The sequence below is a fragment of the Enhydra lutris genome, unplaced genomic scaffold (genome assembly GCF_002288905.1).
Source record: "Enhydra lutris kenyoni isolate GAN:26980312 unplaced genomic scaffold, ASM228890v2 scaffoldscaffold13, whole genome shotgun sequence".
In the NCBI taxonomy this organism is placed as follows: Eukaryota; Metazoa; Chordata; class Mammalia; order Carnivora; family Mustelidae; genus Enhydra; species Enhydra lutris.
Genome location: NW_019154097.1, coordinates 52,140,527 through 52,158,740, shown reverse-complemented (window position 1 = coordinate 52,158,740; position 18,214 = coordinate 52,140,527). Strand labels below are relative to the sequence as shown.

The 18,214-nt window shown below is 54.6% G+C and overlaps 1 protein-coding gene across 1 annotated transcript in view; it reads right to left on the bottom strand.

Annotated features, from left to right (window-relative positions):
- The window catches only part of LOC111145918 (F-box and leucine rich repeat protein 18), a 39,722-nt gene extending 28,210 nt beyond the window's left edge, over positions 1-11,512 (bottom strand). Inside the window, exons 1-3 of the mRNA XM_022501227.1 lie at positions 11,480-11,512; positions 5,080-5,295; positions 595-2,138 (exon numbers count right to left, since the gene is read on the bottom strand). Coding sequence (XP_022356935.1) covers positions 595-2,138; positions 5,080-5,295; positions 11,480-11,497 — 1,778 coding nt within the window. The 5' untranslated portion in view covers positions 11,498-11,512. The remainder of the gene's footprint in view (positions 1-594; positions 2,139-5,079; positions 5,296-11,479) is intronic.
- Positions 11,513-18,214: the final 6,702 nt, after the last annotated feature.

Below are 18,214 nucleotides of genomic sequence, written 5' to 3'. Positions count from 1 at the left end.
CACCTCACCGAGCTCCCCTAACCACCTCGCTGGTGGTTTGGGACATATGTTTTCACAAGACCATGCAGGCTGTGGTACATGCTGCCTACCCAGAATCCAAGGATCTCTTCTGCCTCAAGTCTCCCAGTTCACGGCCTCGTAGCTCCAAGAATCACAAAGTCGGACAGAAAGCCCCAGACTGGCCCCCCAGGCGCCCCCCCCCCCCCCACTTACCAGCTCTGCCGCACAGGGACAAGAGCGGCCACCTCATGGGGCAGTCATGGGGACGGAGAAAGACTGCACACACAGCAACACCTTCTAGCGTGATCGCGATCACTCATAGCCGCCACGATGAGGACCCGGTCAGGCCCCGCTTCCTGCCTCCCACCTGCCCTCCCTGGGCTCAGCCCCACCACCACTTCCCCGACCGTTCTCCTGCTGCGAGGCCCTTGTCAGCCCCACCCAGACACTCAGCCACTAGAGGCCACCCTGGCAGACGGGCTCAGCTGCACGAACATCCACCAAATGAGAGGCTGGGCCACCCACGCTCCCCCACCGCCCCTCCCACCTCCCAGGGACGCGCAGACCGCCCAGGAGCTGCCGGGGCCCTCTCACCTGAGGTCCTTCAGCCGCGTGCAGTGTCTCAGCATGTCCGACAGGGCGGACATGTAGACCACCTTCCCCATCATGCCCAGGTTGGCCAGCGAGAGGGACTGCAGCTGCTGGCACTGCAGGCCGATGCTGAGCAGCCCGGAGCCCGTCAGGATGCTGGGCAGCTGCGCCAGCGTCAGGTGCCGCAGGAAGGCCAGCTGCCCGATGGCGGCCACCTCCGAGTCCCCAACGCTCTGCGCCCGGCTGCAGGGCGGGAGGGAGTTGCGGATGGCGGGCTCGTTGCGCGGCATGGCGGAGGAGAAGTTGGACCCGATCAGCTCAAGGCGCTCCAGAAAGGGCACGCTCTTCAGCAGGGACCAGAACACGGAGGATGGCTGGGGGCCCGCCTGGCCCGGGAAGGGGCCGGGGCCGGACGGCACGCCGATGCGCACCTTTTTGCCGAAGCCGCGGGGCACGGCGTGCATGGCGGGCTGGGCGGGAGCGCGGTCGGCCCGCGGCGCCGAGTCGGCGACGGAGCAGACAGGCAGGGACAGGGAGCGCAGGTGGCGCAGTCGGGCCAGCAGCTGGCACAGGTGGCGGCCCGGGCCCTCGGAGCTGTGGTGGTGGGCGGCCGAGAGGTTGAGGTGGCGCAGGTTGCGGCAGGATGCCACCAGCGTCTCCAGGATGCTGCTGTCGATATCGTCCTCCGCCTTGCGGAGCAGGGAGTCCGGCGACAGGCAGTGGACACAGCCGCTGAGGTTGAGGCTCGCCAGGCTGCGCAGCTCCTTCCCGCCGTCGATGACGCGCTGGATCAGGTGGCCGCCGGACAGGGCGCAGCGGCTGAAGCTGAAGTAGAAGGGGTTGTTGAACTTCAAGTGCTGCAGCAGGGCCGAGCCGTTGAGCCAGGACCGGGGCAGCTGCAGGGCGTCCAGCGCCACGTTGCGGGCCATGGAGTCCAGCAGGTTCTTGGTGGCCCCGCTCTCGGCGAAGCTGCCAGGCACGGAGATGAGGAAGGCGTGCAGGTTCTCAGGCGTGCGGTCGCTGAGCACAGCCAGGTAGAGCCGCACCACCTCCTGGTTGATGTAGCCGGGCGCCAGGCGCGCGTAGAAGACACGTAGGTTCTGGTAGTGCGGCACGTTGCTCTGGCCCACCATCAGCTGGCCCGACAGGACGGCACCCTCGCGCGTGCGGTCCAGGATCTCGAAGTAGAGCAGCAGCTTCTCCAGGCTGGTGCAGCAGGGCACGACGCCATAGGACGGCGTGTACAGCGTCTGCTTGAGCTCCCGCACGCGGCTCAGCGTGGCCTTGCACTCACCGCTCAGCTGGCCGGCGTCGAAGCCGGGGCTCACGTCGATGGCCAGGGAGCGCAGCTGCTGCAGGGCCGAGAGCATCTTGGAGAGGCGCAGGGAGGTCAGGTGGCAGCCTGAGAGGTTCACCTTCACCAGGCTGCGGCAGCGGGCCACATGCTCGATGGTGGCGCCCGACAGCCAGTAGCAGCCGGCCATGTCGAGCTGCTGGATCTCCCGGCCGATCTCCTTCACCAGCTGCTTCACCTTGTCCTCACTCGCCTACAGGGAAGGCCCAGGAAAGGCCGGGGGGTGGTCAACGAAGGAAAGGGGCCGAGGGCACCCAAGCGACTCCTTCTCCTTCGTCCTCGGGTCACACCCTCCCCTGCGACAATCGGGAAGCCCCAAGGGGCCCCATAGGGGTTCACTACTCCAGCGGAGGAGGTACACTGGAGGGGAGGACTGGCCTCTCCTTCCCCTCCCACATGCTCACCTCCCACAGTCCCCAGCTAGGCGGGAGCCTAAACATGGTGCAGCTGGTGCGGAAAAGTGTGGTGGTTCCTCAAAAAGCGGACACAGAGTGACCACGGGCCCCAGCAATTCCCCTCCTAGGCGTGTGCCCGAGGGAATGGGAAAAAGAGGGACTCACTCCATGCTCCCCAATGTTCACAGCAGCACTAATCACAGATGAAACAACCTAATGTCCACCAGTAGACAGATGGGTAAGCACAACGTGGTCTGCACATACAAGGAAAGACTACGTAGCCACGGACGGAAGCGAAGCTCCGACACACGCCATGGGGGTGAACCTTGATGTCGCACAAGGGGAAAGAAGCCAGTCCTAAAAGATCCCATGTTGTGTGACCCCACTTACACGATTATCCAGAAGAGGCACATTCACAAGCAAAAAGCAGAACCGAGGTTACTAGGGGCTGGGGAAACGGGGAATAGGGAGTTACTGCTCTCGGGATCCAGACTTTCTGTTCAGGGTGATGGAAAAGTTCTAGGAATGCTGATGATGGTGGCACATCACCACAAATGGACGTACTGTACAACATACAGCAGCACGTACTTAAAAATGGCGGACATGGTAAATGTTATGTTACGTGAGGTTTCCTGAATCACACAGTGGAATCGTGCCCTGGAAACCCGATGCATTTTCACATCATTAAATATGCCTCAAACACCTGCCGTGATCTGGTTAGGCAAGCCATGGTACATCTAGTGAGGGAACTCAGGGGCCAACAGCAGGACATCCCAGCCGCTGCCGCCAAGGAGGCCTTCAACAGCACCCCTGCCTCGAGCACCCGCACACGCGATGTCCGTGCATCTCGGTCACTTCTCTAAGGTAGACTCACGCACCCATGGCCACGCAGGCATAGGACACGCACATCAGGGGTCCTGATCCATGGTGCTGTGACATTGTGCTGGGGGCACCTGCCCCTCCCTCTCCAGTCAAGAACCCTCCTAGGCAGGGAGCCTGACCTTGGCTCTGGGGAGTCAGCTCAGCCTCCAGGCACACCCACACTCCCCCAGCAGAGAGGAGCACAGCCCGCTCTCACCGAGAGAACCAAGCTCTGGAGGGGCCTCACCCAGGGTTCAAATGCATAGCTTCACCAAGGAATCCCTCCCACAGCCTCCTAAAATGCAGGTTCCAGTCAAGATCTTTATTGTTAGCTTTAAGATATGTTGTCAGTTGACTTTTCCACAAAAGTTTCAAGGCAATCATAAAAAAGAATGAAATCTTGCCATTTGCAACAACGTGCATGGAGCTCGAGAGTATAATGTTAGGGGCAACAAGTCAGAGAAAGATAAATACTGTATTTAAGAAATTAAGGGCATTTAAGAATTTAAGAAACAAAAGGGCAAAGGTAAAGAAGAGGGAGAGACAAACCAAGAAACAGACTTAACTACAGAGAACAAAGTGATGGTGACTGAGGGGAAGTGGGTGGTGGGTAGTGGAGAAGAGGGGATGGGGACTGAGGAGTGCACTCGTGCTGAGAACCAAATGATCTATATCCGAAACTAACATAGCACTGTATGTTAGCGATACTGGAATTAAAATATAATCACATCATTAAAAAATTCACAAGGCAATATTGAGGGAAGGACAACCTTGTCCGTAAGTGATGCTGGAACAACTGAAGAGCCATATACAAAGGAAGGAACCCTCGATCCTTACCTCACACCACACAGAGACTTAACACATCAGGGATTACACGCCTACCATAAGAGCTAAAGCTATAACACTTCTACAAGAGAAAGAAGGAGATCTGCACAAGCTCAGGTTTAATACTTTCCTTCAACAGATTACAAAAAAAAAACAAGAACACACACACACAAAAAAAAATCAATAAATTGGACTTCAACTTAAATGCTTATTCTCTTCAAAAGACAGGGGTGCCTGGCTGGCTCAGTGGGTTAAGCCTCTGCCTTCAGCTCAGGTCATGGTCCCCGGGTCCTGGGATCGAGCCCCGCATCGGGCTCTCTGCACAGCGGGGAGCCTGCTTCCTCCTCTCTCTCTGCCTGCCTCTCTGCCTACTTGTGATCTCTCTGTGTTGAATAAATAAATAAAATCTTTAAAAACAAAACAAAAAAAAAGACTCTGTTTAAAAAAAAGAAAAAGAAAGGCAAGCCACAGACTCCAAGAGAAGATACTCACAATACAGGTATCCGACAAAGGATCCAAAATACAAGAGGACTCTTAGAACTCCACAAAAAAAAAGCCCTAGCAGTGGCTTCTGGAAAGAAGATAAACAAACGGCCCAACCCTGGATGGAAACTGCACCCTGGGGACCCCAGCACCCTACCCAGGCCAGGAAAAAGCACAAGGTGACACCTGTCCTGCCCATCACAAGAGCAGACACTTAGAAGCCTGGCCTGGAGAGTATAAGGCAGCTGAAGGCCCACACACAGCTGCTGGGGGGTAAGATGGGGCCACCCTGCACCACCAAGTAAGTTCCAGAACCTACTCCTGGGCATCCACCGGGAAGTCCAGCTCTCTCCCAGCACAGCCTCCACCGGGCCCATGTCCCCACTGCTGTGCAGCCCGCTTCCAGCACCTCTCGACCTCTAGCTTTCGTCACCTCGGGTGTCTCGGAGGCTGAGCCGGTCAGGACTCTGAGGGCCCGCCCACTTTGTCACCAGCCACGCGGCGCCCTACTGCCTGGCTAGTCCTTGGGTGGCCACATGGGCCGTCCCCACCCCCGTGACCACACCTCACCTCATAGTCCTTCTGCAGCAGCACGGTGTGGGTGAGGCTCTTGTCCAAGCACAGGGCCGCCAGTTTCCGACAGGTGCGCCGAACATTCAGAACCAGGTCTGTGCTGGGCACGTGGCTCAGGATGTGCAGCAGGATCTCGTCCGAGAAGCCGAGAAGGTGGGAGCCCGCCGCCATGGCGGCTGCCGCAGGGGGCACGTCGTCATCGTTGGATGTGTCCTGCAAATAAGGACAACACCGAATTCCCACGGGATCCCTGACGGTGGCCTTCAGCCTGGCCTCCTTGGCCAAGGACAAATGCCAAGAGCAGCCCTCACCACAGTCTGTGGGAAAGAAGGTGCTTTTCCCAAAAATCTTAACCGCAGAGCAAGAAGCCAGGATATACTTCAGAAACCCCTTTCAGGGGACGCCTGGGTGGCTCAGTTGGTTGAGCGGCTGCCTTCGGCTCAGGTCATGATCCCAGCGTCCTGGGATCGAGTCCCACATCGGGCTCCTTGCTCGTCAGGGAACCTGCTTCTCCCTCTGCCTCTGCCTGCCATTCTGTCTGCCTGTGCTCGCTCTCTCCCTCTCTCTCTCTCTGACAAATAAATAAATAAAATCTTTAAAAAAAAAAAAAAAAAAAAAAAAAAAAAGAAACCCCTTTCAGATCTGCCCACCAGGTCTCTCTTCAAAAGTAGGAGATTCAAAATGAAATTTCAATTCTTTTCCAAATTTAAGGACTTTTTCCTACTAAAGGGCTCCTATCAACTCTGGCGTGTTTCAGGCTCAACTTACAACCATCGGCCAAGGCTGTCGGCTTGGGAAAGCTGCTATCCTCCCGCTGTCCCAGTGTCACTCTGGATTCTTAAAAACGCTTAGGTGGGAGAATTCTATCAAGAAACAGAAAGGGGGGGCCTGGGTGGCTCAGTGGGTTAAAGCCTCTGCCTTCGGCTCAGGTCATGATTCCAGGGTTCTGGGCTCGAGCCCCACATCGGGCTCTCTGCTCAACAGGGAGCCTGCTTCCCCCCACCCTCTGCCTGCCTCTCTGCCTACTTGTGATCCCTGTCTGTCAAACAAATAAATAAAATCTTTAAAAAAAGAAAAGAAAAGAAATAGTAAGAACCGGGGGTGACAACAGTATCTTCGCCTCTTGGGGTTGCTGTGATGGACACCCAGCCCTCAGCCAGCAGCGGGGGAAGCTCTTCCCAGCGCTGGCATTAAGGGCAAGAAAAGTCAAAGAATGAGACCATCAAGTCCTTATGAAGAAGAAACAGCACCTGCTAATGACGTTTTTCCATCTTCAGATCGGTACTAGCTAACAGGGAGCGTGCCACGGAGCCCCACCTTATCACACTTTCTGGCTAGGAACTTGTGTTGGTATCTCCCACGAGATGTGCCCACATTTCAGTTTGTTCTGGTAGCTATCTGCAAAAGGTTTTCTTCTCTAACGTGGGCCTTCCGCCACTCCCGGGTTGATGCGTATAACCGAGAGGGAGGGGTTCCACCCGGGTTGGTGGGACATGAAATCCCCAAATCAAGGACCAAGTAACTGGAGGCTCTTGAGGGGAAACCCATGGTGGGGAGGGAACCCTGTATCTTCCCAGCACGCCCTGAAAGGGGTCCAGCCCCCCCAAACCGTCCTGCGGGGGTGCCTGTCGGACCACTCCCAGGAGGCGGCAACGGGATTATTTCTCCTGCCATTTGCAGCGGTTCTGTCTGTGAGCCCTCCTCCTCTGGCCTGACTTTTCTTCTGCACATATTTGCAAGGATGGAAGCTCTGAGGCCTGGAAAGCCCTGCCGCTGCCATGGCAACCATGAACCCCAGGGCGGGAGAGCCACTGCGCACCCCCCACGCAGCCTCCAGGGGTTTCCCAGGCACTCCGACTGCGGCACCCCTCTACTCGGTCCTGACGAGCTCCAGGCCTGCCAAGCCCTCCCCAGGCCTGGGAGAGGGTCGCCACAGATACGTCCCCCTGTTTAACAGTGCTGGCCCTGACCACGTTCCCTTCTCTGCAAGAGGCAGCCCTCCCTGCTCCCCTTTCCAACTGAGGTGGCTTTAGTCCTGTCTCGCTACTCCTGAGGTCTGCAACTGCCCCCAAGTCCAAGTGCTCGGGGGTGCCCTATTCTGGGGCTACCGTTCTCCACCATTTGTGACTTTCCTTAGCTCAGTGCTTCCCAGAGCCAGTCGTGGGGATCAGAGTCCCAGATCCCACCCCAGACCCAGGGACTCCATCTGTGGGGAGAGGTTCCAACCAGAAGGGTCCTTATCAGGCAAAGCTAACAAGGCGGGGTGGGGGGGGGGAGTCAGGCAGGGAGAGGGCTTGGGGAGAGAGGGAGGGACGGCTTGAATCCTCGGAGCAGCCTGAGGCTAGGCTAGATAGGGGATGTCCTCATCCCCTATCTGCAGGTTCGTCAAAGTTAAGAAGGCCTTCTTGGAGCAATGAGAACATGGGGCAGGGGCGCCTGGGTGGCTCAGTGGGTTAAAGCCTCTGCCTTCGGCTCAGGTCATGATCCCAGGGTCCTGGGATCGAGCCCCGCATCGGGCTCTCTGCTCAGCGGGGAGCCTGCTTCCTCCTCTCTCTCTGCCTGCCTCTCTGACTACTTGTGATCTCTGTCTGTCAAATAAATAAAATCTTTAAAAAAAAAAAAAACAAAAAACAAAACATGGGGCAGAACACTGTCAGAAGCTCCAGCCTCACAGGACATCACTAATACTGAATTTCTCTTAAAACCTACCCAGAAGTTATAGGGGCACCTGTCTGACTAAGACAGTAGAGCGTGTGACTCCTGATCTCAGGGTTGTGAGTTCAAACCCCAAGCCCCACACTGGGCATGGAGCTCACATTTAGGGAAAAAAAAAGGGGGGGGGCAGGAACTCAGTTCCAGCCCCTTCTGTCCAGTCTCAGCACACCCCACAAGGTGATTTTCCTCACATTCTCTGCTCCCAAATGCAGGCACTTAGGAACAGCTGGCTGCCCCTGGTCTCCAAAGGCCGATCCTGGGAGGGGGCTGCCGGGTTTGTAAGAGTCAAGTCTTCGGCCTGGAATCCAGGCTTTCCAAGCCAAGGACCTGTGGTTTCTAAGTCCACACACACATCTTTTCCCCAGGAAAGCCAGAAGCTCCGCAGAAGCCAAGAGCAAACAAGGAATGGTCCCTGGGAAGGAATGAAACAAAACCTGTAGCCCAGAGAATAGGCACAATTCCACACACACACACACACACACACACACACACCCGTAGATGACCGCCCTCGCTTCCCTCTGCCTCTCGGAACCATGTGTTTTCAGCCTCGGCGGAACTATGGCAGACCCACTCTCTATCTCAAAACCGTTAGATAAGGAGCACATGACGCTCCATCTTGGGGTCGTGAGTTCAAGCCCCACACTGGGGCTTGAAAAAAAAAAAATTAGGTAAGTAGCCTGAGTAGCCTTTGGCTGGGCTTGAGCAGCTAAACTGCCCTTCCCACCACAAGAAAAGGGCTGCTGGGGCTTCCTGAAAGATCCAGTTCAGGCATCCCCCGTGGTCTGTGGAAATCAGTCCAGGGATGAGGACGGACAGGTGGTCTTTCTCTGGCACCTCTGGGAACCATATGTTTAAAACCAGATCATGACCACTTATAGGTGTGGTTTGAAGCATAAGGGTTAAAAAGAGTTTAATGCACTTTTCAGAATGTAACATCTCACAATTTTTTTTTTTAAGAACTGAAAGATAGAGGAAAAATTAGGTATTGAAACTTCAGTATCTGCCAAAAAAAATCCCCCCTCTCAGATGTTTACCCACCAGGCACCCAAAGAAACCACAGAATTCACAAACCAACTGATGAGATGTCTGGAATGATGTAAATGAGCCAAAGGGAGAGACAGAGATGAAACAAGATTGGTCACGTGTTAACTGTGAAAACTGGGCATTGGTTGGGGAGTGAGGGGCGAGGGGGGACAATCTGGCTGGCTAGCAGTGGAGCATGTAACTCTTGATGTCAGGGTTCTAAGTTCAAGCCCCATGTCTGGCATAATGCTTACTTAAAAAAACAAACAAACAAAAAGAATAAACATTAAATGGAAAAGAAATGTTTCTTAAATAACTGGGCAGTGGGTACAACACAGCACACTTTCATGATGTGAAATTGTTATACATAATATATTTGGCATTATAAAATACAAGGTCAGTCAAAAGAGGAGCACAACTGTATGGGTTTCCACCCCACACTCTGCCCGCTTCCTAGGTCTCTGCTTCTCCAGGTGGTAATTTCTGGAACACGCCCTCCCTCATGCCTCCAAGCCCTACCACAAGCTGTTCCCTCCACCAGACATGCCACCACACAGGAAAACTGCTACTTTCAGAACTTGGGCTCAAAGGCTCAAACACAATGAAGCCCTCCCAGCATCAGCCAGACAGGCTTAACTCACCCTCACCCTGCCCCTCCCCTGCTGTACCAGGTACCCCACTCCCACTCCAGCCTCATTTGTCACGGTTTGCCTGCTTGCTTATCTCCTCCCTAGGCCAAGTACGGCTCTGGAACAGGGATCACTTTGTAATTTCCAAGAGAAAGAAGCACTGAACCAGATGAGTCAACAGACTGCTGCTTCAGAATCGTTTGAAGCACTATGAGAAACTCCGGGAGTAATCCTGAGTGTCCATGTGTTAAAGCCAGTAATGACTTTCAAAGTAAGACCACCTCATTCTGGAATCCTGTAGTGGGGAGAGTTGCACAACCTTGCAAATATATTTTTTAAAAGTGCTTTGGGCATCTGACTGGTTCAATGGAGCCTCCAACTCTTGATCTCAGGGTTGTGAGTTTAAGCCTCACACTGGGCATAAAGCTTACTTTAAACACACACACACACACACACACACACTTTAAAAGTGTGAATTTTGGGGCGCCTGGGTGGCTCAGTCGTTGGGCTTGTGCCTTCAGGTCAGGTCATGATCCCAGAGTTCTGGGATTGAGCCCCGCATCGGGCTCCTTGCTCGGTGGAAAGCCTGCTTTCCCTCTCCCAGGCGCCCTGCTTGTGTTCCTGCTCTCGCTGTCTCTCTCTGTCAAATAAAAAAATGAAATCTTAAAAAAAAAAAAAAAAAGAAACCAAAACGGTGAATTTCACGGCGTGCAAGCTATATATCAATAAATAATAAATAGAACATCGCACAAGGGACCTTGATCTCCACATCCAGGGTAGAACGAGACGTCCACCAAGTAATAAGAGGCCTCACTGGCCAGGTCACTCATATGTGTGAAGGAACAGAGGCCCCTTTGTGCCAGGACCCCGTAAGAACAAGGTACCAGCGCCCCCAGCTCCCGCAAGTACACACTTGTAATTTGCTAACACAGCCAGGCTACTCCATAACTATTCCTTTAAGAGCTGTGGCTTTCTGACCCTTCAATCCCACCACCAGTCTGCAGGTGTGTCCCACACCCTCCCCCTCAATCTAGGGGCCACTTCTAAGCCAAACTCACTTTGAATGAAAAGGAACTGTCAACAACCTCGGCCCCAAACGTTTCGAAGAAAACGCTTGACCCTCTGACTCCTGTTCCCCAGAGCACAGGTAAGCCCCTAAAACAGTGCACTCAAAGGTCCAAGTCCCAGATGATAAACAGACACACAGGTAGCCACAAGTACACATAAAGAGAGGCAGGAAGCAACAAATGAAAAGATGCTAATCAGAGTCCAGATCCCACATACCCTGGTCTGCAGATAAAATACCTTGCACCACATTACAGGGACTCAGTCCCAGACTTGTGGAGCATGGGGGAAAGGAATTCTGGGGTAAGCCAAAAGTCTCCCAGGTAAAATAGCTTTTCCTCTATCAGCTCCCAAGTCACACAACAAGCAGGCGCAGAGAAAAGTGGGCTGAAACTGAGCAATCAGAGATAGAGGATGGGGTGCAGAGTGGACATGGAAGATGAACGTCTCACAGCTCCAAGGGCTGAGCCCACGTGCAGGGGCATAGGAAAATGGCTTGAGAGGCCTACAGCAGCATGGAACTCTGGGGCGCAGAGGCGGGGAAGAACTCTGGTGGTCACGACTGCGGGGATGGAAAACCCAAGAGGGAAAGAGCTTGTGAATTCGCAACAGGGTGAGGGACTGAGGGACGGGACGACGCAAGGATGGGGCAAGGGGCAAGGGGCAAGGCCAGGTTAAGGATGGGAAGGAACCGGCGAGGCCGAGGCCGAGGCCAAGGGTCGGGTCAGGAAGGACCAAACCCGGCCGACGCCAGGCTCCAGGAGGAAAGGGCCAAGCACGACTGGGGTTGGGGTCGAAGTCAAGGTGGGAAGCAGTGGGCCGGGTCGCGGTCGGGACGGGAAGGATGGAGCGGGTCAGGGGGCTGGATGGAAAGGACGCAAAGGGGACCGGGGCGGGATGGGAAGGCCAGAGCGGAGCCAAGGCCGCGGGGCAGGAAGGAGAGCGGAGAGAGGCGCCGGCCGTACCTCTCCGGAGCTGGCCATGTCGAAGGCGGGCGGGGCCGCGGCCGCCGGAGCCGCAGCCCCAGGGCCTCCCCACGGCCCGCCAGGGATGCTCAAAGCCGGCGCGTCCGCCGCTCCACAGAGACCCTGGTAGGGGGCGGGGCCTCCCGCCACTTCCGGCGCCTGCGGTACGCAGTTCCGCTCGCCAGCCGGCGTGCGGTGCGCGGCCGCCATGTTGGGTGCGGCGCTGGGTCTTGGGGCCTTGCTAGGGCGCGGGGTGAGCTCGGGAGCACGGGGTCAGGCGCCGCTGCCTCCGCCGCAGCCTCTCTGACCTGGGCTCCCCCTCCTCTGCTCCTTGCCTCCGCCTTTCCAGCCACACTGGTCTCCCCTGGCCGGCAGCACTTTGCTGCCTCCGGGCCTTGACATTTACGTCTCCGTGCCTGCAAGTGTGCAGGAACCCCATGTCGGACCACCCCGCGGCAAATGGCATCACCTCCTCCCTGCCGTCCACACCCACCCCTAAACTTACCCCTTATCTTGTATTTTTCTCCATAGCTCTACGCACTGTCTGACCTACTGTGTCCTTTTCTTTTTTTCTTTTTTTTTTTTTTTTTCTCTTTTGTTTGTTGTTTGGTGGTTCTCTCCCTGTACTCAGCGGCAGGATTGCCGGGACCTGGGGATGCTCCCTGACGTGTCATCGGCACCGAATAAATGCTTGCTGGGTCGATGAACGTGTGAATGATGTGCACTCACCCGTAACGCTTTGCACGTAAAAACCATTTACGAAGAAAAATCCGTGGGGAACACTGTGGGGTGACCCTGAGCGTGTATAGGTTTCTTGCAGCTGATGGGACGAAGTACCACAACCTGGGGGATCTTAAACCACAGAAATGTATTCTCTCAGTTGTGGAGGCCCGAAGTAGGTAGGAAGTGAAGATGTCGACTGGGCGGTGCTCCAACTGCTGGAAGCATCTCTTCTGGCTTCTCCCTAGCTCTGGGTGGCGGCCAGCATCTTTGGAGGCCCTTGACTTTCAGGGGCGTTACTCCCAAGTTCTGCCTGTCTTTGCAGGGCCATCTTCCTTTCTGTGTGTGTGTATGTGTGTGTGCGTGCCCAAGGCCATGTATCCTTTCTTATAAAGACACCGCACGACCTTAACTGGGGACCTATGCACAGAGCTCGTTTCCAAATAAGGCCGTATTCTGAGGTTCTGGGCGGACAGGAATCTTTGGGGTACACTTGTACAACCTAGTACTTCAGGTTTCATACACTCTCCCCCAGGCCTCATTTACCTCCCACCCCACTGGGTTGAGCCTGTTCCTATCAAGAGACCTTTGATGAGCTCCTTCTGTGGGTGGACCGTCCTGGGGGCAGGCACAGTCCTCACCTCAAAGAGTTCGTGGTATAGTCCGCAGTTAAATACACAACTTCAGGCAGAACTATGACCTGGGCAGGCATCAGCAGTTTCCGAGGCTGATGTTTCTCCTCCCGTCCTAACTCCTGGCCCATTCCTCCTTCCTTTTCCCCTACAATCTGTAATCAGGTATGTTTTTCATTGTGGTGGAGGTGTTTACTTTCTGTCCCCCGGGGTAGAGGCCACTGTTCAGCGAACAGGCCTGAGCGGTGGCATGTAGAAAGGGCCCACAGCGAGCCCCTGGGCTGAATTCAGACAGGCCCAACACATGGCCCACCTCAAACTATCCACAGGCCCTAACTCTCCAATGGTCTACTTACAACCGGGCACAGTTACCAAAAAAGGGAAAAGGCCCTACGTCGCCATTCCTCTGCACCTTCCCCCTTTAAAAACAGCCCCCACCCACTGCCTCCTGGCAGATGGTCTCTGCTTTGCTGTCTTGCCTGCCACTCCCTTGCCGGTGTATTCAATAAACTTCTGTCTCCTGTGTTCGGCCTCGGGTGAATTCTTTCACCGCCCATGCCGCCGGCTTCCATGCGATCTTCGCCCCACATCTGGAGGCCCCCAACAGATCAGGGAGAGACGCCACGTTTAGACACCGCACCCTCCACTAGAACAGAGCCTGACAATAACAGATCCTCGATAAACCCCTGTCAACTAAATGATTACCCGGGCTGAGCCCCTAAGGGTCTGACACAGGAGCGATTCACAAACTCTAACTACTGGGAGTCCTGCATTTCCCAGGCGCTGAGTTCTGAGGAGCATTTAGTTGGAAACGGCCAAGTGTGGGCTCCAGGCAACCGAGGTGGGGAGTCAGTTCCAATACCTCGCTGTGCTGACCCACTCAGGGGTGGTTTCCAGGCTTGGGGGACACTTTGTCACAGCACTCTCAGTGACTCCTGCTCCCAGAGCCCACCTCTGCGGTGCTGACTGGCCTGAGCCACGTCTGATCTCCCAGCCGTGGGTTCCCCAAAATATCTGGAGTGGAGGCTGGGAAGGATGCAGGGAAGGTGGTGATCTCTGTTATCTCCCCCGCCCCCCCCCAGGTCCGAATGAGAAGCAAAACTGGGGTTGGAGCCCACACTGTCTACTGCAGAGACCTGATCTCACCAGAACAGTTTTTAAAGGAGCCATACCTTCCCTAAGCTCCTCCCCCTGCAGCGAGAATGACCTTTTATTTTAAAGATTTTATTTGCAAAAGAGCGAGAGAGAGCACAAGTCGGGATGTAGGGGAGAAGGAGAGGGAGACGTGGACTCTCCCCTGAGCACAGAGCCCAATGTGAAGCTCCACACAGGGCTTGATCCCAGGACCCTCAAGATCATGACCTGAGCTGAAGTCAGACGCTTAACCGACTGAGCTCCCCAGGTGCCCCCAGAATGACCTTTTAAAGCTGTCTGCGTAGAGGTGAAAAGTGCCTTTCAGGGGCGCCTGGGTGGTTCAGTGGGTTAAAGCCTCTGCCTTCGGCTCAGGTCATGATCCCAGGGTCCTGGGATCTAGCCCTGCATCAGGCTCTCTGCTCATCAGGGAGCCTGCTTCCTCCTCTCTCTCTGCCTGCCTCTCTGCCTACTTGTGATCTCGGTCTGTCAAATAAATAAAATCTCTAAAAAATAAATAAAAAATTAAAAAATTTTTAAAAAGTGACTTTCACAGAGGAAACCAGCACACACATGTTTATTGCAGCTTTATTCATAATTGCCAAAACTTAGAAACAACCACAATGGCCTTTGGTAAGGGATGGATACGTTAAACTGCAGTCCATCAAGACAATGGAATTTTTTTTTTTTTAGATTTTATTTTTAAACAATCTCTACACCCAACATGGGGCTCAAACCCATAAACCCCAGATCGAGAGTCTCACGCTCCGCTGACTGAGCCAGCCAGGCCCCCCCAGACAGTGGAAAATTACTCAGCACTAAAAATAAGTGATCTATCAAACCATGAAAAGACATGGAGGAAACTTAAGTGCATGTTACTAAGTGAAAGAAGCCAGTCTGAAAAGTGCTGCCTATGGGATGCTTCCAACTATGCATTTTGGAGAAGGCAGAACTCTGGAGAGACGCAAAGAATCAGTGCTTTCCGGGAGTCAGGGAAGGGGAGAGATGACCAGCTGGAGCACAGAGGATTTTAGGCAGTGAAACTACTCTGTATGATATTACCATGATGGGTGCATGTCCAAACCCATGCAGTGAAAACACCAAACCCGAGGGTACCAGGGTGGCTCAGTCGATTAAGGGTCCAACTCCTGATTTCAGCTCAGGTCTTGATCTCAGGGTTGTGAGTTCAAGCCCGGCATTGGGCTCCAGTGTGGACGCTACTTAAAAAAATTAATAAATGAAAGCACCAAAAACCACCAAACCCATAATGTAAGCACCAGGAGAGAACCCTAATATAAACTATGGATTCTGGGTGACAATGATGTGTGGGTGTAGATTTCATCAGTGGTGACAAATGCATCACTCTGGTGGGGGACGCTGATGGTGGGGGAGACTGGGCACATGGGGGCAGGGGGCACATGTGAAATCTCTGTACCTTCTTCTCAATTTTGTTGTGAACCTAAAACTGCTCTAAAAATTAAAGATTATTGGGGTACCTGGGTGGCTCAGTGGGTTGGGCCTCTGCCTTTGGCTCAGGTCATGATCTCGGGGTCCTGGGATCGAGCCCCACGTCAGACTTTCTGCTCAGCGGGAAGCCTGCTTCCCCCGACCCTGCCTGCCTCTCTGCCTACTTGTGAGTCAAGTAAATAAATAAAATCTAAAAAAAAAAAAAACCTTTAAAAATTAAAGACTAGTAGTATTTTTTGTATTGAGTATAGTTGACACACAGTGTTCCATTAGTTTCAGGTGTAAAAAAAAAACTCTCCATTTTTTTGTAGTATTTTATTTTTAAGTAATCTCTACACCCAGTGTGGGGCTTGAACTTAGAACCACGAGATGGAGAGTCATATGCTCTACCCACAGAGCCAGCCAAGCGCTCCTGAATTCTTCATTTTATTTTATTTTATTTTATTTTTTAAAGATTTTTTATTTATTTATTTGTCAGAGAGAGAGAGAGGGAGAGAGAGCAAGCACAGGCAGACAGAATGGCAGGCAGAGGCAGAGGGAGAAGCAGGCTCCCTGCTGAGCAAGGAGCCCGATGTGGGACTCGATGCCAGGACACTGGGATCATGACCTGAGCCAAAGGCAGCTGCCCAACCAACTGAGCCACCCAGGCGTCCCTCTTCATTTTAATCAGCTTAAATGTAAATGGCCATGTGTGCCCAGTGGCCCCTATGGGACAGGACCACAAGGTCCGTGAGGGCAAAGAGAAGTTGAGTGAGATTCAGATAGAGGTTGAACGATCAATGGCTGAGTGAATCAGCACAGCACTTGGCAGGGGTTTCTGGATGGTTCCAGCCCCTATGTGCCTTGGGTGATTCCAGGCCACCGGCATATCTGAGCTGTGTTACCCTTCGAGCCTGTTTCCCCACAAGGAAGATGACTGCCCTGTGACCATGAACCTCCCCGGGGCCTCACCACGAGGATCCAGACACAGATCCATCTGTATTTCCTCGTTATTTATTTTCCCCCCAATTTTTATGGAGGTGCCATTTGCTGGGTTTCAGTGCAGATGTGCACCTGCAACGCCCTCCCACCGACAGACATCATGACACCTACATCCCTCTGTGGTCCCCAACCTCCCTCGCACGCAGCCTCTGCTCTTCCTCCTGGTCACAAGCAGCCATTGTGCTTTTGCTTGGTGGCCTGACACTGTTTCCCCCATTACACTGGGTCCCTCATGCGGGCAGGAAGCACATCTGCTTTCTTCTCCGCTGCTCCCCCTGTTCCTGGCACAATGCCCGGGACAAACAGCGGTTGGCTAGAGGAAGGAAGGAGGGAGGGAAGAAAGGAAAGAGGAAGAGAAGGCCGGCCCGGCATACATACACTGGGCCCTTAACCAATGCTTGTGAAAGGAGTGACTCGAGGTGGAAGCTTCCAGCAGAGCCCAGGGCTTATCACTGCCCCTGAATGGGATCCAGAGCTAGAACTGGCCCCAGGGGAGGTTGGGGGGTGGGGGGGGACTTCTGTTTCAGCCCCTGCTGCCTGGGCCTCTAAGACAGAAGAGTCCCACGCACGCTGCTCTCCCACCTCCTCCAGGACGGGCGCCCAGCTACATAGAGGTCAGAGAGGTAGCCCAGGGCCCCTGAGGGAATGGGACTGGCTCCAGGGCCCACACCACACCGGCTGTGGTGTTTTGCGTACTGAACCAGGAAAACCTGCCATGGAGAGCCCCGGGGTCAGTCACAAGCTCCTGTTTGGTTTTGGAACGTCTTAGAACAGTACCCTTACCCCAACAGAGTCGCTTTGCATGGAGCACCATTACTTGTGTCCCTCCCAACCTGCCTCAAGCCTGTGGGACGCTAAGGCTCATCCCGCCTACATGAGGGTCTCTGCTGTCTTCTGTGAGGTGGGAGCCAATGGGCCACCAGATTCCTGAGAGCCACAGGGCCCCAGAAGGGAGCAGCAGAAAGCTGGAGGAGCCCTGGGTCCATGGAGGGAGGGGCGGGCCCCCTCCAGGCCTCAAATCTGGACTTGGGGTTCGGTTCTGGGCCTTTTCCTCCCTCTGGGGTACAAGAGCAAGGGGCATCCTGCATGGCTGTCCTCCCCCATTCTACACCCCCCACCCCGTCACAGCTTCTAGCAGAGTGAAGGCAAGCCGGCCTTGGGAGCACTGCATTACAAAGTCAGAAACTGACCCCCAGCACCAGGCAGACCCTGCCTCCCTCCAAGGAGCCCAGCCCCCACAGATCCTTGGAAACCACGTCCTGAGTGCACAACAGTACATTAAGCAGCCACCTGCCACAAGGCAGAACCCAGGCCCTGGGTGGGGAAGCCCCACCACCATTAACCAGCCCCATTGTCTGCCCCACCCCAGGCCCTGGACAACACTGGGGAGCTGCCCTACATCGAATAGTCGCAAGGCCCTTCCTTGGCTGGGTGGGAACTAGAGGTGAGCTGGCAGTCAAGACGGGACTCCACCCTGAGCCTGAGTCTGCACCAGGCCCATCAGGAAGGATGACAACAGCAAAGACAGAAGGTCTGGGGCCTAGGACAACCTGATTCCCCATCCGCACAGCCCAGGCCTCCCCCTTTCCCAAAGCACCTGACCTCAGAACTTGGTGAGAAATGGGGTTATGTAGCAGGCAGCCCAAGGGCCAGGGCCCTTAATTCCCTCTATCCATCTCTGACCCCACGATTGTTCAGTTATCAGGATTCAACACACCTCAAACCCCCTTTCCTTTGAGGTAGGGACAGCTTGGTCCCCACTGTCCCACCCCTCTTCCCAACACCCCCAAGAAGCCACATGTCC